At 53.7% G+C, this 21,178-nt stretch overlaps 1 protein-coding gene and 1 long non-coding RNA gene across 2 annotated transcripts; one reads left to right on the top strand and one right to left on the bottom strand.

Annotated features, from left to right (window-relative positions):
• Positions 1-1,352: 1,352 nt before the first annotated feature.
• On the top strand, positions 1,353-4,945 carry GLRX (glutaredoxin). Its single transcript, XM_055699260.1, has 2 exons — positions 1,353-1,614; positions 4,830-4,945. Exons 1-2 carry the CDS (start codon positions 1,420-1,422, stop codon positions 4,935-4,937), a joined length of 303 nt encoding a protein of 100 aa, XP_055555235.1. The 5' UTR covers positions 1,353-1,419; the 3' UTR covers positions 4,938-4,945.
• Positions 4,946-11,402: 6,457 nt separating this feature from the next.
• LOC129734726 (uncharacterized) lies at positions 11,403-16,224 on the bottom strand. The gene is made up of 3 exons (XR_008730257.1): positions 15,486-16,224; positions 12,939-13,053; positions 11,403-11,643 (listed from the first exon to the last, which is right to left on the bottom strand). It is a non-coding gene; the product is annotated as an uncharacterized LOC129734726 (long non-coding RNA).
• Between the last annotated feature and the right edge of the window lie 4,954 nt (positions 16,225-21,178).

Raw genomic sequence — 21,178 nt, 5'->3', positions numbered from 1 at the left:
TCCTGCCGTGGGCACAGGCACGGCCAGTACCCGCCGCAGGTCTCGGCACTCGGGGCTGCTCGCTCGCTGCTCTGGGATTGTGTGTTTGGAGCACACCCTGCGCTATCCTGGAGCGAGGATTTTTCCTCCTGCAGCTCTCTCAGGTGCACGTGTGCCCCCACCCTGCCTTCCTAGCAGCAGATCTTCAGGCAGACGGGGCGCTGGGGGTGAGAAGAGGAGCGTGCGAGTCGCGGTCCCCCCGGTGCAAAGCCTGCTCGCCGCACAAGCCCCCTGCCCCCCCTTTGCCTCCAGCGCCCCAGCCCCGCTGATCAGCCCGCGGCTTGTTCTCTGCCAGGGCCCTCACGTGTTCCTCGGGAGACTCTCTATTGGGGTACATTAACCCAAATTAGCTCAAAAGAATGTGGAGCAGGGCTGAGCGGTTTAGCAAAAGCTGAGCAAATATTAGACTGCACCTGCCCAGCGGTGCACGATGGGCTGCGCAGGGCTCTTTACCACCCCTGTCCTCAAGCAGTGCTGTGACCAAGCCCTGCAGGCTGGCTACCCATCTGTGTCTTGTACAGCGGTAAACCTATAAAGGACCACAGTCTTAAGGTTTTTCCCTCTGCCAAGGTGACAAAATTGTACTTAGTTGCCTCATACAATATGTGTGTTGGATCTTCTTGATTCCATTAATGTTTTCCCTAAACAGATTTTCAGCAGAGGTCTGATAAAGTGACAGATCTGGACTTGTTTTCAGTTGCAGAACTGGTTCTTTGAACGCTTTTAGTTCCTTGTTCATGTCTGGGGTAAAACACAGACCATTTGGGAACCGAAGCAGGGCTGACAAGCCCTGTAGGCACTTTTGGAGCCTGTAGGCAGGGAATCCCACCCATTACAGAAGGTCTGCAGGTAGCAATACGTACACACAAACCGGTATTTTTTCCCCCTCACTTCTCGGGTGGGAAGACTGTACGGTGAAAGGATGGATGCAGGTTTCCTGATGCGGGTGCTGTCCCCCCCAAGCGGGTTTAGCATCCTGCAGCAGGTGAGGTGAGCGGCAGAGCAGGCATAACCAAACCTGCGTGAGGGGGGAGAGGCAGCAGCAGGAATTCAGCCTCAACCAGAGCATCAGGTCACGAGCAGCTCCCGCAGCCCTTGTACCACAGCGTGTGCATTGAAATAACACCCAACAGCTGCGTGTCCTCCGGCTGTTCTACTGTTCAGCAGTCGGGATTTTCTGTGAAAACGGGCAGAAAGTGGAAGTATTGCTGCTTTAAAAAGCTGGGACGGGTGAAGAGATTACATCGTCCTGGGGAGGAGTTTCCAGGGAGGAAGGCACTGTGCAGCTCATAAATGGCTTGGACTGAGATTGCCGCTGTCCCATGTGCCTGTGAACTCACTGGGGAGGGGCAGCACTCCCGCTCGTCTTGAAACAACGTCATGGATAGGTTTGTGAACAGCAAACTCAAGGATAACAGTGTGACTCTGTTCACCAAGGCAGGCTGCCCTTACTGCAGAAATGCCATTGAGATGTTGAAGAAATACAACATCGCTCCTGGAGGCCTGCAAGAGTTTGATATCACTGGGTTGACAGATGTCCAGGACTACTTGCAGAAAATAACGGGACAAAGAAACGTAAGTGCTCGCAGTTGTGTTTCAGAATGTGCCGATCCGTTGCCCCAGCTGCCCCATAACCTGGCCAGCTGTTGCAGCGGCCAAAGCGAGGTCTCTTTCCCTGCTCCTTTCTGTGCCAGATCTCTGGGAGAAGCACACCCCTTTCTCATTTGTAAAAACTCTCCTTGTTTTGGTGACTCCGCTTTTCCCATGGTCGCAGCCACCACAGGGACCTGGCTGCGCCCTGAGGCATGCAGGCTGCTTCCCATCGTGGGGACGTGGGGTACAGAGCTTTGCTCACTGCCAGCTGCTCCTGGGGCTGCAGCACTTCCCGGGACACGGTACATCTCCTCCCAGCCCCTTTGGGGTTGTAGTGCATGGCAGCATGGGAGAAGCCTGATGCTAAGGCTTGGCCTGTGGTCCTGAAGGCGAAAGAAGGGCTGGTGGAGAGGGGTACTTGCTTGTTGCCAGGTGTCTGCTCTGAGGGTCCTTCAAAGATCTTGCTGTGACGCTGCCTGAGGCAGCATGGATTTGCAGAGGACCATGAACACAGAGCTGTGAGTTGCCTGAATTTGGACTTTGCCCTCTGGCACGAGGCAGAAAAAGCATTTCAAACTGCATCCTGGCAGCCAGCTGTAAAGCAGGTGCCACGCTTACAAAATCTAGCAGCTGTTCCTTTTGAATCTTAATGAAATAATTTGGTCTGTCTTGGGGAGGGAGGTTTTGTGCCTGACCTTCAGGAGGTAACTTCTTTGGCAGGCAGTTCACCCTTCAGCCCTCCTTACAGGTAAGGAATGTGCTTTTTGTTTTCCCTCCCCGCTCTACCTTCGTGATACCAAAGTCCAGCTCCAGCAGGTTCCCTGCAGGGAGGCAGAGGGCAGACGCAGAGGACCCGCTCTTCTTGCCGCCCGGGTTTCGGGGGGATTTCTCCTGTGCTGGCTGCACGCTCAGATGTGTTGCTGGGCTCGGCCCAGGGAAAATCCAGGCAGTTGCTTCTGCTTTCAGCACAGCAGGGGGCTGCTGACTGGCCCTGATAGACAGTGTCCCTGTGCTTGGCCCGTGCAGGTGGTGGCAAAGTGATGCTGCTGCACGCATCTCCTCTAAAGCCCTTGCTCTGAGCGCCAAGCACTTGCCTGGCTGGTGGCTGACCCTGCTGGCTCCATTTCAGCCTCCGAGGGTGGCAGCGAGGACCTTATTCCCCTCGGTGTGGGAACACGGGGAGGGCAGCACCTGGCATGCATGGATCCATCCCCGCTGCGAAGAGACAGCCCAGAACAGATCCTGCACGGCCAGAGGGGAGGCAACGAGGAGCCTTTGCTGGTCCACCATGGGCCAGGCCCTCTGAAGGGGGCTGCACCCAGCCCCACAGCCCAGTTGTGGCTGGTGCAGGGGAGGTGGGCAAGGTCATTATGGCTTCTGGCGTGGTGACTACAGGATCACCAGATGGTTTGGGTTCCCGCGGCTGACCAGCTTGACCCCCTGCACTGAGCAGGGACACCTGAGCAAGGTCAGGTTGCTTAGACACCCGTCCAGCCTGAACTTGGTGATCCCATTCACATCCCAGGCTGCTCCTCACACATCCCACGTGCCACCAGAGAAAGGGGGAGGGTAACGCAAGTGCTGCTGGTGTGCCCTGGGCTGCCATCGCCAGCCCGCCCGCGGGCAGGGTACGTGTCGTGCCAGTGACGGGAGCCCATGACGGGCACTGCTGCGCGCTCGCAGGGCTCCAGGGAGGGCAGTGGGCAGCTCCTGGGGCAGGGGTCCCTACTCAGGTCTGGCTGCCGTGCTCCCAGAGCCCGACCTGACCGTGGCTGCGCAGGAGCAGGGCAGAGGGCTGGCCCAGCTGCCGTCTTCACGCTGCTCGCTTTTCCCCTTAGTATTTTAGGCCTGTTCTTCCCACGGCCTCAGCCTTAACTCCTTGAGCTGAAACCATCTCAGTAATTTCACTTCTGCCTCTGCTGCATTCATTTTATCTTCCCTGGCTTTAGCTTGGGCTGCTTGCTCCCAGCTCGACAGTGATTCTCACTTCCCCCTGCGGAGAGTGGCACAGGCCTGTCTTGAGGAAGCCTCAAATGCTGAGGGTCAGAAGTTGCTCCTGGTCTTTGGGAGAGGGTTTTTTTCTCCTGTGTTTTGGCGTTTTTTAAATGGCTCTCAGCACTGATTGCCGCTCATCTTGCACCCAGGCGACGATGTGAGATGGGCAGGAAAAGGGACCATCGTAGGCAGGAAAACACATGTCAGTCAGGGCTGTGGAGCAGGAGGGAGACAGAAGGCCAGAGAAAGGGCTACGTGGAGAAAAGCTTGTGCTGGAAAGGCACATGTGCTGTGCCCACTGACTTTGACAGCAATGGTGGCCATCAGACAGCCAGCAGCAAATCTACCCAGCAGAACATCCCACTCAGTAGTGCATCCCACCCAGCAGTGCATCCCACCCAGCAGAGCATCCCACCCAGCAGAGCATCCCACCCAGCAAAGCATCCCACCCGGCAGCGCATCCCACCCAGCAGCACATCCCACCCGGCAGCACATCCCACCCGGCAGCACATCCCACCCGGCAGCACATCCCAGCCGGCAGCACATCCCACCCGGCAGCGCGTCCCACCCAGCAGCGCGTCCCACCCGGCAGCACATCCCACCCAGCAGCGCATCCCACCCGGCAGCGCATCCCACCCGGCAGCACATCCCACCCAGCAGCGCATCCCACCCGGCAGTGCATCCCACCCAGCAGCACATCCCACCCAGCAGCACATCCCAACCGGCAGCGCATCCCACCCAGCATCGCGTCCCACCCAGCAGCACAGCCCACCCGGCAGCGCGTCCCACCCAGCAGCACATCCCACCAGCAGCCCCACGTGCCTGGGGGGTGCTCTGGAGGGCGGTGGGACTCCTCGGCACTTGCAGATCCTGCCGTGGGCACAGGCACGGCCAGTACCCGCCGCAGGTCTCGGCACTCGGGGCTGCTCGCTCGCTGCTCTGGGATTGTGTGTTTGGAGCACACCCTGCGCTATCCTGGAGCGAGGATTTTTCCTCCTGCAGCTCTCTCAGGTGCACGTGTGCCCCCACCCTGCCTTCCTAGCAGCAGATCTTCAGGCAGACGGGGCGCTGGGGGTGAGAAGAGGAGCGTGCGAGTCGCGGTCCCCCCGGTGCAAAGCCTGCTCGCCGCACAAGCCCCCTGCCCCCCCTTTGCCTCCAGCGCCCCAGCCCCGCTGATCAGCCCGCGGCTTGTTCTCTGCCAGGGCCCTCACGTGTTCCTCGGGAGACACTGCCTCGGAGGGCTGAGCGACCTGCAGAACATGGAGTGCCAGCTCCCCACCGCGCTGCAGCAGATGGGCATCCTGATGTAGCTGGAGGGTAAGTCCGGGGAGGTCTCTGGCCAGCAGCAATGATTTTTCACTCCTATAGAGAAACTGGAGTATTTCTAAGAGTGAAGCATGACTTGACGGAGGGGTGTTGTGTGCCAGTAGGAGTAATTTGCAAACCTGCCATGAAAAAATTCATTGTGAAGCCATTCCGGCCGTTGACTAATGGCTCAAGCGAGCCCCGACAGACACACGTGACCTTGGCTCTGTGAGCTCCTGCCGGTGAGGGGAGGAGACCTCGCACCATCTGAACCACACGATATCCAGAAGTGCCGGTGTCTCGTCACAGGTCTGCTCCTTTCACGTGTTTGACAGGCATTGCGGAACGTGAGGACCCCTAAGAGTTTAATCTGAAATCTCTCCTCGCCCTGTACCAGAAAGCCCCAGGAATGAGCTTGCCAGGCCCAAAGCAGAGGTCTGCCCTCTTGCCTGGCAGAAGAAGGGCAACAAGCCTCGGGCACATCATGGCACCACCATAGTGAGCCCTGCAGAAAGGAGGTGGACGGTGGGTCCTAATACAGCCAGTGGTTTAGGGACACTCAGCTGTTTGTGATGCGTGCCACCGCTGTGCTTGTGCGGGGCACGGGTGGGAGTGGGCTGCCAGTGAGCTTTTAGGAACATGGCAAAGGAAACGGCTCGTGCTCAGGGTGACAGCCAAGTACCTGTAAATGCGCAGGCTGCGTTACTCCCTGTGCAGGAAGAGAATTCCTGGGTGCTCCTCTACAGCACGCAGAGAGAGACAGATACACACTGGGGTCCCTTGCTTTCACTCACCAAATGTGCCTTCAGCAACCCACTGTAGCACGGAGAACATTGCTGTAAGCTTATATTCCACTTCCTCAGAAGCTCAGGTGCAGCTAAGCGTACACACAGACACGGGTGTGTTTGTGGGTGTGAGCACGCAGAGGGAACCGCTGTGGGTGCTACGCAGTAAGGAGCTTGGAACTGAGACAGCAGCTCGAGTCAAACACACAAGCACTCAGGTGGCTCAATATGTTTTCCACACTGCATCAAACTTACTAGTTTGGTAAGATGATGTTAGCAAAGACGGCTGGACTTACAAGGTGTGTAATATATATAATGTGTGTGTACATGAACAAAACCTGCGTGCATGTGTACAGGCACACATGGCTATCTGTATGCAGGTGAAACATAGAAGTATGGATACCGATGTTAAAGCACCATTTAAAAGGTCTCCCAAGCCTGTTCTGGAATGGTATGGTATTAATTGAATAGTTCCTATGAGCGCTGGTCTCTACTCTTCACGTCTGCTGTTTTTGCTTCCAGGAGAAAGATAGCCACGAGCTGCGGCCTCCTCATGTCAACATGCACGCCTCTCGCTGCAAATTCTTGCCAACTTCCTTCTGCGGGACCAAACGCACCTTTCTGGTGAATGCAGCTCCATTTCCTTTCATCAGTCAGTGCTTCAACACGTTAAAATCCCTTCAACCTTTCTGTAGCTCTGGAACATAGTCGAGAACATGATCTGATTCAGCCCAATAAAATAGGCTTGCTCTAAGCGACTGCACTCACTGTTGTGTTTCTTTTTCGTACAGACCCATTCATGCACTCATCCTGAATGTCTCTTTTCTCCCCATGGTCTTTTTCCTCACTGTCTCTCCCAAGCGACCATCTGAAAGTTCTTGATGTTTTCCATGTCCTGTAACTAATGTAATTCCGATGGTCTGAGTCTGTGGCACGCACAGACTGCTGTAACGCCCGTCTGCTGCAGTGCAGCTCCCGCAGCCCGTGCACGCATCCGCTGCTCTCATGACCCACAAGCTTTTGGCTGATGTCTCATGGCCAGGTCATGATGCTTTGCCCTGGCAGCACTTTTTCAGCAAAGATTTCATTACAAGGCAGCTGCTGCCAGGAAACAATACAGGTTTTTCATTTTCCCCTGTAATCACACTGAGGGAAGAGCTGTTGGGGACAGAAAATGCTGGAGCCAAGCAGCCAGCTGAAGAGGTTGCTGGCTGCAGAACCCCTCCGAGGCAGCACAGGCAGGGTTCAGACCTAAAGTAAATAGTGCTGTGTCAGGAAATGGATTTACGGGAAAGGCACAGCACAGCTGCTCCCAAGGCAAACGGCGTGAAGAGCTGCTCTAAATACTTGACAATAAAATAACACTAAAAAAGTTTAAAGACTGTGTCAACTGGATGAGAAAGCAAAAAAACCCAAGGATAACCACCACCACACACCCCCCCCACACACACCCCACACACACCCCCGGTATTATTCTTACTTCTAGTTCTCTCATACTTTATTTCCCCCCATTTTTTTTTAACAGAAAAATATTCTTTCCCTTTCTTTCTTGGGTTTCTGTTTTTTTGGTTGGTTGTTTTTTTTTTTATTTTGGTGGTTCTTTTTTTTTTAAGTTCAATTACAACCTGATTCCACAGGTTGTTGTTTTTTTAAAGCCTGAAACTTCTTTGATTTTTAATAAACCGTTTAACATCTAGGCTTTGCTGGGCAGACAAAGCCTAAGGGGAAGAGCCCAGCCCAGCTTTGGGGTTACCATGCCGGCACAGCCCCTTGACACCCCATCCTTGACAAAACCACCCTCGAGCAGGGTCCCCCTCTCCCACAGTGCAGCTGGGGTGAGCAGCACGAGCTGCCCCACCACCACCAGCCTGGAAAGGAGCTGTGCAACCTCCTCCTGCCATACAACTCCCCAGCGACGCAGTGACGCTGGCTGGGGTTGCTGGTCTCCCTTACCCTCATCAGGAGGGAAAGAGAGCAAGCACAGGCTTTCTCCCATGCTTGGAAAGGAATGGGAAAGCTAAAAGCTTACTTCATGGCACATTTAAAGTCCTATCCCTCTTGGCAGAACAGCAATCTTGTACTTCAGCAAGTCCAAGATATCTTCAGCTGACTTGCACAAATTTCTGCAGATTCCTGTTTTTACAGCCTCTCTTAGCCCTCTCCCAGGCAAAGAGCAGTACGTAAATATGAGAAGTTCAACGCAGACATTTGCTAGATTGCATGGCACACTGTTTTGTAGCTGTTCTCAAGCAGAACTCATTGCTTCCAGTGCATTTATGAAACTGAAATTGCCACTGGGTGAAGAGTATAAAACCTAATCACAAAGATTAAACCTATTACTCTCCAGAAACAATGATAGGTCAGGCTGCTGTTGAAATTTTCGTAGGTAGTGCTTTGCATAACTTCTGTTGTTAGTGAAGCAGCAAAGAGCAGCTAATCTGTGTCCCCTCAGCTCTTGATAGTCCTTACTGCTCAGCAAGAACAAGGTGAGTTGAGCCTGAGCAATTACACAGGGCAGCTATGTCCAATGCCTTTGGAGAAGTAGCAGGGTGCCCTCGCTACTTTAGGTCCATAAAAAAGCCTGGGAATTTAGCTCTGGGTGATGTAGGAGGGAGATGTGCGTCATGCTGAAAGTAACTCCAGAAAAATCCGAATATTTGGAAGCTTGTGGCAGGAAAACTCCCTAGACCAGATGTGTACAGTGTGCAACTTCTAGAGCAATTACTTTCACCTGCACCACTCTCTTAATTTAAAATAACCCAAATTCTCTCAGGCTTACCTTGCTGCATCACCCTTAGCTCCCTCGGCAGTGACTGGTGCTCCCACAGCCGGGGCCGGCCAGGCTGCTGGGGAGGTTTGAGGGCAGGTCCAGGGGCTGCTCTCTGCAGGCTGGGCAGTGGGGCAGGGGCGCCCTTTGGTGATGGACAAAAGGGTGTTGGTGACAGGGCTGGACATGGACAGATGCCAAATGAAATGAGAAGCAAGGTGAAAAGGTGTGTGGGGTGTATTTACTGAGTGTTACCCTCTGCTGCTAGAAGAGAGGTCTGAAAGGAAACTGGGAATTGATGTGGCTCACCAGAAAAAAAGAGGCAGCATGGAGAGAAAATACAGAAGGAAAAATAGAGGAAGAATGCAAAAAGCCTCCAGCAGACTGAGAAAAAGGAAGGAATGGCATATAGTGTTTGGTGTCTATAAGGGCTGAAGGAGAGGGCGAAGAAGCAGAGCAGGGAATGAGAAGCAACAGAGACTCACAGTGTCTCTGATCTGAAGTTTTAGTGGTAGGAAGGGCAATTTCAGGGAAGTTCAGCTAGAGGTAAAGAGATAGAAAATGAATCCTCTTCCTTTAGGTGGACAGGTTTTGATTTAGTGTTATGGAAAAAAACAGAACACATCCCAGAGTGCCTGCTGAGTGTAGTTATCGCACAGCATTTGTGTCCCTCAAATTAAGAAAAGCAAGAGTCACTTTACTGATACTTCATCTCATCTTTTTATTCAGTATTAAATTGCAAGGTGTGTACAGTGCTGAATTTGCCCAGAAACCATTGCTTCTGGTAGCTGCAGTTTGGTATTAGTGTCACAGAACACGATGCTCTGGGTGGTGAATCCTGAAGGGGAAAAGGCAAAAAATCCCTCTGTAATCTTCATACAGATTGCTTTGCCCTGCAACAAGATTAACTGTAATTAACTTTGTATAGTTTGTTTTAAAGTCAACATTAATTAGCCTGGCAAATGTGAAAGACTGGCTAGTTCCAAGAACAGTGTGTTTGAACATGCCCCTTCAATAGGGTGAACACATGATTATCCACACTTCTATAGTTCATATCATGATAGTCTCCTTCCATGGGCTACATTCTCCACTTATATTTGTGATTTGAAGTGGTGTTTCAGCCCTATGTGTTGACTGCAAACTCCTCAGTGTTTTAAGAATTTCTTTCAAAGTCACCATACAGCTTTCCTTCTCTACTTTCTTTCTTATATTAGTTTTGCCTAAAAATTAAAGCAAGAAGTTGTTAAATATGAGTATGTCCAAATGCCATCTAATCCAAGCACAAAATCCACATCACAAAATGAATTTCAAGACCTAGCAAATGTTATAATTAGTTTTTCATCTTCCTGGAAAGAAGGTGAAGATCATGGCAAGTGCAGATCTATGTTTAGGTTAACCTGCCATGTTGGGGTACATTGCTGCGCATCTTTCTGACTAACAGTACAGCTTCAGGAAGTTGGCATCCCTCTTCTGTTCATCTCATTGACTGCTGTTTTCCCAGTGAGTTGATGGTTTGAGTAGCAGGTGAGGCTGGCAAATGTGTGCCTGTACACATGCACGCAGGTTTTGTTCATGTACACACACATTATATATATTGTATTATATATATTATATTATATATATATTCATGGCACTTTAAATGTGCCATGAAGTAAGCTTTTAGCTTTCCCATTCCTTTCCAAGCATGGGAGAAAGCCTGTGCTTGCTCTCTTTCCCTCCTGATGAGGGTAAGGGAGACCAGCAACCCCAGCCAGCGTCACTGCGTCGCTGGGGAGTTGTATGGCAGGAGGAGGTTGCACAGCTCCTTTCCAGGCTGGTGGTGGTGGGGCAGCTCGTGCTGCTCACCCCAGCTGCACTGTGGGAGAGGGGGACCCTGCTCGAGGGTGGTTTTGTCAAGGATGGGGTGTCAAGGGGCTGTGCCGGCATGGTAACCCCAAAGCTGGGCTGGGCTCTTCCCCTTAGGCTTTGTCTGCCCAGCAAAGCCTAGATGTTAAACGGTTTATTAAAAATCAAAGAAGTTTCAGGCTTTAAAAAAACAACAACCTGTGGAATCAGGTTGTAATTGAACTTAAAAAAAAAAGAACCACCAAAATAAAAAAAAAAACAACCAACCAAAAAAACAGAAACCCAAGAAAGAAAGGGAAAGAATATTTTTCTGTTAAAAAAAAAATGGGGGGAAATAAAGTATGAGAGAACTAGAAGTAAGAATAATACCGGGGGTGTGTGTGGGGTGTGTGTGGGGGGGGTGTGTGGTGGTGGTTATCCTTGGGTTTTTTTGCTTTCTCATCCAGTTGACACAGTCTTTAAACTTTTTTAGTGTTATTTTATTGTCAAGTATTTAGAGCAGCTCTTCACGCCGTTTGCCTTGGGAGCAGCTGTGCTGTGCCTTTCCCGTAAATCCATTTCCTGACACAGCACTATTTACTTTAGGTCTGAACCCTGCCTGTGCTGCCTCGGAGGGGTTCTGCAGCCAGCAACCTCTTCAGCTGGCTGCTTGGCTCCAGCATTTTCTGTCCCCAGCAGCTCTTCCCTCAGTGTGATTACAGGGGAAAATGAAAAACCTGTATTGTTTCCTGGCAGCAGCTGCCTTGTAATGAAATCTTTGCTGAAAAAGTGCTGCCAGGGCAAAGCATCATGACCTGGCCATGAGACATCAGCCAAAAGCTTGTGGGTCATGAGAGCAGCGGATGCGTGCACGGGCTGCGGGAGCTGCACTGCAGCAGACGGGCGTTACAGCAGTCTGTGCGTGCCACAGACTCAGACCATCGGAATTACATTAGTTACAGGACATGGAAAACATCAAGAACTTTCAGATGGTCGCTTGGGAGAGACAGTGAGGAAAAAGACCATGGGGAGAAAAGAGACATTCAGGATGAGTGCATGAATGGGTCTGTACGAAAAAGAAACACAACAGTGAGTGCAGTCGCTTAGAGCAAGCCTATTTTATTGGGCTGAATCAGATCATGTTCTCGACTATGTTCCAGAGCTACAGAAAGGTTGAAGGGATTTTAACGTGTTGAAGCACTGACTGATGAAAGGAAATGGAGCTGCATTCACCAGAAAGGTGCGTTTGGTCCCGCAGAAGGAAGTTGGCAAGAATTTGCAGCGAGAGGCGTGCATGTTGACATGAGGAGGCCGCAGCTCGTGGCTATCTTTCTCCTGGAAGCAAAAACAGCAGACGTGAAGAGTAGAGACCAGCGCTCATAGGAACTATTCAATTAATACCATACCATTCCAGAACAGGCTTGGGAGACCTTTTAAATGGTGCTTTAACATCGGTATCCATACTTCTATGTTTCACCTGCATACAGATAGCCATGTGTGCCTGTACACATGCACGCAGGTTTTGTTCATGTACACACACATTATATATATTACACACCTTGTAAGTCCAGCCGTCTTTGCTAACATCATCTTACCAAACTAGTAAGTTTGATGCAGTGTGGAAAACATATTGAGCCACCTGAGTGCTTGTGTGTTTGACTCGAGCTGCTGTCTCAGTTCCAAGCTCCTTACTGCGTAGCACCCACAGCGGTTCCCTCTGCGTGCTCACACCCACAAACACACCCGTGTCTGTGTGTACGCTTAGCTGCACCTGAGCTTCTGAGGAAGTGGAATATAAGCTTACAGCAATGTTCTCCGTGCTACAGTGGGTTGCTGAAGGCACATTTGGTGAGTGAAAGCAAGGGACCCCAGTGTGTATCTGTCTCTCTCTGCGTGCTGTAGAGGAGCACCCAGGAATTCTCTTCCTGCACAGGGAGTAACGCAGCCTGCGCATTTACAGGTACTTGGCTGTCACCCTGAGCACGAGCCGTTTCCTTTGCCATGTTCCTAAAAGCTCACTGGCAGCCCACTCCCACCCGTGCCCCGCACAAGCACAGCGGTGGCACGCATCACAAACAGCTGAGTGTCCCTAAACCACTGGCTGTATTAGGACCCACCGTCCACCTCCTTTCTGCAGGGCTCACTATGGTGGTGCCATGATGTGCCCGAGGCTTGTTGCCCTTCTTCTGCCAGGCAAGAGGGCAGACCTCTGCTTTGGGCCTGGCAAGCTCATTCCTGGGGCTTTCTGGTACAGGGCGAGGAGAGATTTCAGATTAAACTCTTAGGGGTCCTCACGTTCCGCAATGCCTGTCAAACACGTGAAAGGAGCAGACCTGTGACAAGACACCGGCACTTCTGGATACCGTGTGGTTCAGATGGTGCGAGGTCTCCTCCCCTCACCGGCAGGAGCTCACAGAGCCAAGGTCACGTGTGTCTGTCGGGGCTCGCTTGAGCCATTAGTCAACGGCCGGAATGGCTTCACAATGAATTTTTTCATGGCAGGTTTGCAAATTACTCCTACTGGCACACAACACTCCTCCGTCAAGTCATGCTTCACTCTTAGAAATACTCCAGTTTCTCTATAGGAGTGAAAAATCATTGCTGCTGGCCAGAGACCTCCCCGGACTTACCCTCCAGCTACATCAGGATGCCCATCTGCTGCAGCGCGGTGGGGAGCTGGCACTCCATGTTCTGCAGGTCGCTCAGCCCTCCGAGGCAGTGTCTCCCGAGGAACACGTGAGGGCCCTGGCAGAGAACAAGCCGCGGGCTGATCAGCGGGGCTGGGGCGCTGGAGGCAAAGGGGGGGCAGGGGGCTTGTGCGGCGAGCAGGCTTTGCACCGGGGGGACCGCGACTCGCACGCTCCTCTTCTCACCCCCAGCGCCCCGTCTGCCTGAAGATCTGCTGCTAGGAAGGCAGGGTGGGGGCACACGTGCACCTGAGAGAGCTGCAGGAGGAAAAATCCTCGCTCCAGGATAGCGCAGGGTGTGCTCCAAACACACAATCCCAGAGCAGCGAGCGAGCAGCCCCGAGTGCTGAGACCTGCGGCGGGTACTGGCCGTGCCTGTGCCCACGGCAGGTTCTGCAAGTGCCGAGGAGTCCCACCGCCCTCCAGAGCACCCCCCAGGCACGTGGGGCTGCTGGTGGGATGTGCTGCCGGGTGGGACGCGCTGCCGGGTGGGCTGTGCTGCTGGGTGGGACGCGATGCTGGGTGGGATGTGCTGCCGGTTGGGATGTGCTGCTGGGTGGGATGTGCTGCTGGGTGGGATGCACTGCCGGGTGGGATGCGCTGCTGGGTGGGATGTGCTGCCGGGTGGGATGTGCTGCCGGGTGGGATGTGCTGCTGGGTGGGATGTGCTGCCGGGTGGGACGCGCTGCTGGGTGGGACGCGCTGCCGGGTGGGATGTGCTGCCAGGTGGGATGTGCTGCCGGGTGGGATGTGCTGCTGGGTGGGATGTGCTGCCGGGTGGGATGTGCTGCTGGGTGGGATGCGCTGCTGGGTGGGATGCTTTGCTGGGTGGGATGCTCTGCTGGGTGGGATGCTCTGCTGGGTGGGATGCACTACTGAGTGGGATGTTCTGCTGGGTAGATTTGCTGCTGGCTGTCTGATGGCCACCATTGCTGTCAAAGTCAGTGGGCACAGCACATGTGCCTTTCCAGCACAAGCTTTTCTCCACGTAGCCCTTTCTCTGGCCTTCTGTCTCCCTCCTGCTCCACAGCCCTGACTGACATGTGTTTTCCTGCCTACGATGGTCCCTTTTCCTGCCCATCTCACATCGTCGCCTGGGTGCAAGATGAGCGGCAATCAGTGCTGAGAGCCATTTAAAAAACGCCAAAACACAGGAGAAAAAAACCCTCTCCCAAAGACCAGGAGCAACTTCTGACCCTCAGCATTTGAGGCTTCCTCAAGACAGGCCTGTGCCACTCTCCGCAGGGGGAAGTGAGAATCACTGTCGAGCTGGGAGCAAGCAGCCCAAGCTAAAGCCAGGGAAGATAAAATGAATGCAGCAGAGGCAGAAGTGAAATTACTGAGATGGTTTCAGCTCAAGGAGTTAAGGCTGAGGCCGTGGGAAGAACAGGCCTAAAATACTAAGGGGAAAAGCGAGCAGCGTGAAGACGGCAGCTGGGCCAGCCCTCTGCCCTGCTCCTGCGCAGCCACGGTCAGGTCGGGCTCTGGGAGCACGGCAGCCAGACCTGAGTAGGGACCCCTGCCCCAGGAGCTGCCCACTGCCCTCCCTGGAGCCCTGCGAGCGCGCAGCAGTGCCCGTCACTGGCTCCCGTCACTGGCACGACACGTACCCTGCCCGCGGGCGGGCTGGCGATGGCAGCCCAGGGCACACCAGCAGCACTTGCGTTACCCTCCCCCTTTCTCTGGTGGCACGTGGGATGTGTGAGGAGCAGCCTGGGATGTGAATGGGATCACCAAGTTCAGGCTGGACGGGTGTCTAAGCAACCTGACCTTGCTCAGGTGTCCCTGCTCAGTGCAGGGGGTCAAGCTGGTCAGCCGCGGGAACCCAAACCATCTGGTGATCCTGTAGTCACCACGCCAGAAGCCATAATGACCTTGCCCACCTCCCCTGCACCAGCCACAACTGGGCTGTGGGGCTGGGTGCAGCCCCCTTCAGAGGGCCTGGCCCATGGTGGACCAGCAAAGGCTCCTCGTTGCCTCCCCTCTGGCCGTGCAGGATCTGTTCTGGGCTGTCTCTTCGCAGCGGGGATGGATCCATGCATGCCAGGTGCTGCCCTCCCCGTGTTCCCACACCGAGGGGAATAAGGTCCTCGCTGCCACCCTCGGAGGCTGAAATGGAGCCAGCAGGGTCAGCCACCAGCCAGGCAAGTGCTTGGCGCTCAGAGCAAGGGCTTTAGAGGAGATGCGTGCAGCAGCATCACTTTGCCACCACCTGCACGGGCCAAGCACAGGGACACTGTCTATCAGGGCCAGTCAGCAGCCCCCTGCTGTGCTGAAAGCAGAAGCAACTGCCTGGATTTTCCCTGGGCCGAGCCCAGCAACACATCTGAGCGTGCAGCCAGCACAGGAGAAATCCCCCCGAAACCCGGGCGGCAAGAAGAGCGGGTCCTCTGCGTCTGCCCTCTGCCTCCCTGCAGGGAACCTGCTGGAGCTGGACTTTGGTATCACGAAGGTAGAGCGGGGAGGGAAAACAAAAAGCACATTCCTTACCTGTAAGGAGGGCTGAAGGGTGAACTGCCTGCCAAAGAAGTTACCTCCTGAAGGTCAGGCACAAAACCTCCCTCCCCAAGACAGACCAAATTATTTCATTAAGATTCAAAAGGAACAGCTGCTAGATTTTGTAAGCGTGGCACCTGCTTTACAGCTGGCTGCCAGGATGCAGTTTGAAATGCTTTTTCTGCCTCGTGCCAGAGGGCAAAGTCCAAATTCAGGCAACTCACAGCTCTGTGTTCATGGTCCTCTGCAAATCCATGCTGCCTCAGGCAGCGTCACAGCAAGATCTTTGAAGGACCCTCAGAGCAGACACCTGGCAACAAGCAAGTACCCCTCTCCACCAGCCCTTCTTTCGCCTTCAGGACCACAGGCCAAGCCTTAGCATCAGGCTTCTCCCATGCTGCCATGCACTACAACCCCAAAGGGGCTGGGAGGAGATGTACCGTGTCCCGGGAAGTGCTGCAGCCCCAGGAGCAGCTGGCAGTGAGCAAAGCTCTGTACCCCACGTCCCCACGATGGGAAGCAGCCTGCATGCCTCAGGGCGCAGCCAGGTCCCTGTGGTGGCTGCGACCATGGGAAAAGCGGAGTCACCAAAACAAGGAGAGTTTTTACAAATGAGAAAGGGGTGTGCTTCTCCCAGAGATCTGGCACAGAAAGGAGCAGGGAAAGAGACCTCGCTTTGGCCGCTGCAACAGCTGGCCAGGTTATGGGGCAGCTGGGGCAACGGATCGGCACATTCTGAAACACAACTGCGAGCACTTACGTTTCTTTGTCCCGTTACTTTCTGCAAGTAGTCCTGGACATCTGTCAACCCAGTGATATCAAACTCTTGCAGGCCTCCAGGAGCGATGTTGTATTTCTTCAACATCTCAATGGCATTTCTGCAGTAAGGGCAGCCTGCCTTGGTGAACAGAGTCACACTGTTATCCTTGAGTTTGCTGTTCACAAACCTATCCATGACGTTGTTTCAAGACGAGCGGGAGTGCTGCCCCTCCCCAGTGAGTTCACAGGCACATGGGACAGCGGCAATCTCAGTCCAAGCCATTTATGAGCTGCACAGTGCCTTCCTCCCTGGAAACTCCTCCCCAGGACGATGTAATCTCTTCACCCGTCCCAGCTTTTTAAAGCAGCAATACTTCCACTTTCTGCCCGTTTTCACAGAAATTCCCAACTGCTGAACAGTAGAACAGCCGGAGGACACGCAGCTGTTGGGTGTTATTTCAATGCACACGCTGTGGTACAAGGGCTGCGGGAGCTGCTCGTGACCTGATGCTCTGGTTGAGGCTGAATTCCTGCTGCTGCCTCTCCCCCCTCACGCAGGTTTGGTTATGCCTGCTCTGCCGCTCACCTCACCTCCTGCAGGATGCTAAACCCGCTTGGGGGGGACAGCACCCGCATCAGGAAACCTGCATCCATCCTTTCACCGTACAGTCTTCCCACCCGAGAAGTGAGGGGGAAAAAATACCGGTTTGTGTGTACGTATTGCTACCTGCAGACCTTCTGTAATGGGTGGGATTCCCTGCCTACAGGCTCCAAAAGTGCCTACAGGGCTTGTCAGCCCTGCTTTGGTTCCCAAATGGTCTGTGTTTTACCCCAGACATGAACAAGGAACTAAAAGCGTTCAAAGAACCAGTTCTGCAACTGAAAACAAGTCCAGATCTGTCACTTTATCAGACCTCTGCTGAAAATCTGTTTAGGGAAAACATTAATGGAATCAAGAAGATCCAACACACATATTGTATGAGGCAACTAAGTACAATTTTGTCACCTTGGCAGAGGGAAAAACCTTAAGACTGTGGTCCTTTATAGGTTTACCGCTGTACAAGACACAGATGGGTAGCCAGCCTGCAGGGCTTGGTCACAGCACTGCTTGAGGACAGGGGTGGTAAAGAGCCCTGCGCAGCCCATCGTGCACCGCTGGGCAGGTGCAGTCTAATATTTGCTCAGCTTTTGCTAAACCGCTCAGCCCTGCTCCACATTCTTTTGAGCTAATTTGGGTTAATGTACCCCAATAGAGAGTCTCCCGAGGAACACGTGAGGGCCCTGGCAGAGAACAAGCCGCGGGCTGATCAGCGGGGCTGGGGCGCTGGAGGCAAAGGGGGGGCAGGGGGCTTGTGCGGCGAGCAGGCTTTGCACCGGGGGGACCGCGACTCGCACGCTCCTCTTCTCACCCCCAGCGCCCCGTCTGCCTGAAGATCTGCTGCTAGGAAGGCAGGGCGGGGGCACACGTGCACCTGAGAGAGCTGCAGGAGGAAAAATCCTCGCTCCAGGATAGCGCAGGGTGTGCTCCAAACACACAATCCCAGAGCAGCGAGCGAGCAGCCCCGAGTGCCGAGACCTGCGGCGGGTACTGGCCGTGCCTGTGCCCACGGCAGGTTCTGCAAGTGCCGAGGAGTCCCACCACCCTCCAGAGCACCCCCCAGGCACGTGGGGCTGCTGGGTGGGATGTGCTGCTGGGTGGGACGCGCTGCCGGGTGGGCTGTGCTGCTGGGTGGGACGCGATGCTGGGTGGGATGTGCTGCCGGGTGGGACGCGCTGCTGGGTGGACTGTGCTGCTGGGTGGGACGCGATGCTGGGTGGGATGTGCTGCCGGGTGGGACGCGCTGCTGGGTGGGCTGTGCTGCTGGGTGGGATGCTTTGCTAGGTGGGATGCTTTGCTGGCTGGGATGTGCTGCCTGGTGGGATGCACTGCCGGGTGGGATGTGCTGCTGGGTGGGATGCTTTGCTAGGTGGGATGCTCTGCTGGCTGGGATGTGCTGCCTGGTGGGATGCACTGCCGGGTGGGATGTGCTGCTGGGTGGGATGCACTGCTGGGTGGGATGCTTTGCTGGGTGGATATGCTACTGAGTGGGATGTGCTGCTGGGTGGGATGTGCTGCCGGCCACCTGGTAGCCACCGCTGTTGTCAGAGTCCCTTGGCACAGGACATGCACATTTCTGGCCAAGCCCTTCTCCATGTAGCCCTTTCTCTGGCCTTTTGACCTCCTCCTGCCCCACAGCCCTGACCAACGGGTGTTTTCCTGCTAGGAAGCTTCCTTTCCACATGTCTAGCCCTTTCTTTCACTTCCCCCATTGGGCATTGACTGAATTCCTCTCTCTGCAATGGCAGGTTCAGACCCTGCAACAGTACAGCAAATGGTGCCAGAAGGGGAAAAGTGCAGACCGAAATTTAAAAATAAAACCCAAAAGGAAACAGTCATGCCCTCTTCCATCCCTCCAGTGCTGGGAATTGCCTTCTCCTCTCCCTAAGTGACCTCTCTCGCTGGCAAACCTCACGCCGCTCCTCTTCAGCCTAGACATGGGCTTCCACTTTCCCTTCCCACTAATCCAACCAGTTCCCTCCTGCTGGGAAACGCGGTTCTGCTTTCCCTGTGCTGCTGCACTGACAAAGCTGGCCGCCCCCTCCCTCCCTCCCAAATCCCCCCACTGCCGGGCAAACCCTTGTGCTGCCGGGATGCTGCTTGCAGTTCTCAGCACCTCTGCCTGGTCCCACGGACGCTCAGCTGTGGGGCTCTGCAGCTCCCCGAGCCCCGCAGGGACGGCCCCAGCCCCCCGCAGCACCTGGCAGAGCTCAGAGGTGGCACGGCGGGTCGGGGCTGGGGAAGGCGTCACTGGGTGACCAACGCTTCCCAAAGGGCTGCAGCCGCAGGGGCCATGGGAAGAATCGTACAAGGTGTTTATTGGCAGCTGGTGCGGAGAAAGGGTCTGGGGGTGCTCCGGCAGCTCCGGCTGAGCCTCAGGGTGCTTGGGCATGGGGTGCTCCCCCCAGCAGCTGGGCAGTGCGCCTGGTGGGCACCTGGGATGTGAATGTGATGGTTTTTTCCTTAATTTTAGACAGAGCCTTCTGCCATTCCATTTCTGCCCATTTCCTCTGGTCCTGGCACCAGGCACCACTGGGAAGCCCTTGGCTCTGCCATCTTCATTCCTCCACCAGATGCTCATGCACAGGGGCAAAACCTACCCACCAAGCATCCTCTTTTCTAGGTGGAGCCCCCAGCTCACTTATCCTCCCCTCACATAACAGATGCTCCCATCCCTTCATAGTCTTTGTGGCCCTTTGCTGGCATCACTCTGCTTGTGTCCACATCTCCCTCCTGCTGGGAGGCCAGGACTGGGCTGCACAGGTGAGAAATCTCCGCAAGTGTCTTGGGCCACTTGCCAAAACTGCACTACCCACTCATATTTTAGCTATTTAAAATAACAAGGATTAACACAGAAGGTGAATAAAGACATTCAGCTTGTTATTGCCATCAGTCTGGAAGGGGAAAACCAGCACCAGACCCCACGCTAACTTTTTGTTTCAGTTAATTGGCACTGCATATGACAGGCAGGCAATGGCTCTGCCCTACCCCAGGCAGGGCTTTCCAAATTCTGTTTTCTGCAGCATTCGCATTACAGAAGGAAACTGGCTCCATTAGGCACAATAAAGTGTGCATTTTGGGCTTAATCCACTCCTTTTCAGTCCTTAGAAATTAAAATTTCAGTGGTGGGGTTAGTCAGCTCTTTGTGCACCACCAGCCTGCAGCTGCTTGCCGGGTCCGGCCAAGAGCTTGCTGCACCACGGAAAGTCCTGGGCAGTGTAACTTCTCCTCACTTTCAACTTTCAGTATTACTTTGCATCCTCTGGTTTCTAGGAAATAGAAGAGTCCAGTCACCAGATACTTTTCCCAGGTAAATTTCTCTGCTAGTCTGTTTCAGCTGGGGTGTGTTGACCTGCAGATTAGGTGTCATCTAGTTGAAGTACCCAAGTTCCCACCAAGAAACCACCGCAAAGATTTTGCACTGCCTGAGGGTGCCTTTACAGTCTGAGTACGTTAAATTAACAGATTTAAAAGGCGACTGCTTTGCTGAAAGCACAGTGGGTGAAGTTCACTAAGTAATCCTGCATGCAATGATAAGAACGTTGAAGGATTATCCCATAGAACCATAGACTCATTTGGCTTGGAAAAGACCTTTGAGATCATAGAGTCCAATGGTTAACACAGCGCTGCCAAGCCCATCACTAAGCCATGTCACCAAGGTGTTTTTTAAACACCTCCAAGGATGGTGACTCCCTGGGCAGCCTGTTCCGATGCCTGACCACCCTTTTGGGGAAGAAATTGTTCCTAATGTCCAATCTAAACCTGCCCTGATGCAACTTGGGGCCATTTCCTCTTGTCCCTTATTTCCTGTAATTTGTCCGGTTTTGGGTAGAAGCATTTCTTTTTCTGGAGTAAAACAGTTGTCGGCTTTTGTTTTTAATCACCCTTTTAAAACATCCTGAAAGAAAAGCCGGCAAAAGCTGAAAGCTTGGCTGGGCTGCCCAGATGTTCTGTGCCGCCCATTGCTGCCAGTGCCTTTGGGGCACAGCCCCTGTCTGCATCCCCTGGTGTAGGTGTATGGGCAGAGAAATTCCAGAACCCCTTTTCTTGGAGAGGTGGAAAGGAGCAGGATGGGAGTGGGAGCTGGTAGAGATACTTAGATTTGCAGGCTTTTTTTCTTGTCTGGGTTCCATACTGGATTTATTAGTATTGCATTGTTTGCTTAACTTTCTTACATAATAAAGCACATGGATCCTGCTGGACACTTGACAATGTCTGGTGAAAATTAGTCGAAGAAGAGGGATGCTACTAAGTCTCAGTGAGCAACATGTCATGGTCTGTAGAACCAGCTCTTGGCATGGAGTTCACTGGAGCTCTAACCACGTTAGAT

This window comes from Falco cherrug, chromosome Z, assembly GCF_023634085.1.
Source record: "Falco cherrug isolate bFalChe1 chromosome Z, bFalChe1.pri, whole genome shotgun sequence".
NCBI lineage: Eukaryota > Metazoa > Chordata > Aves > Falconiformes > Falconidae > Falco > Falco cherrug.
This window is presented reverse-complemented; position numbering and strand designations above follow the sequence as displayed.

Coding starts and splice junctions, on each gene's coding strand:
- GLRX (XM_055699260.1), top strand. CDS start 1,420: ATGGATAGGTTTGTGAACAGCAAACTCAAGGATAACAGTGTGACTCTG. Junction 1,615..4,829: donor AAATAACGGGACAAAGAAAC/GTAAGTGCTCGC, acceptor GTTCTCTGCCAG/GGCCCTCACGTGTTCCTCGG.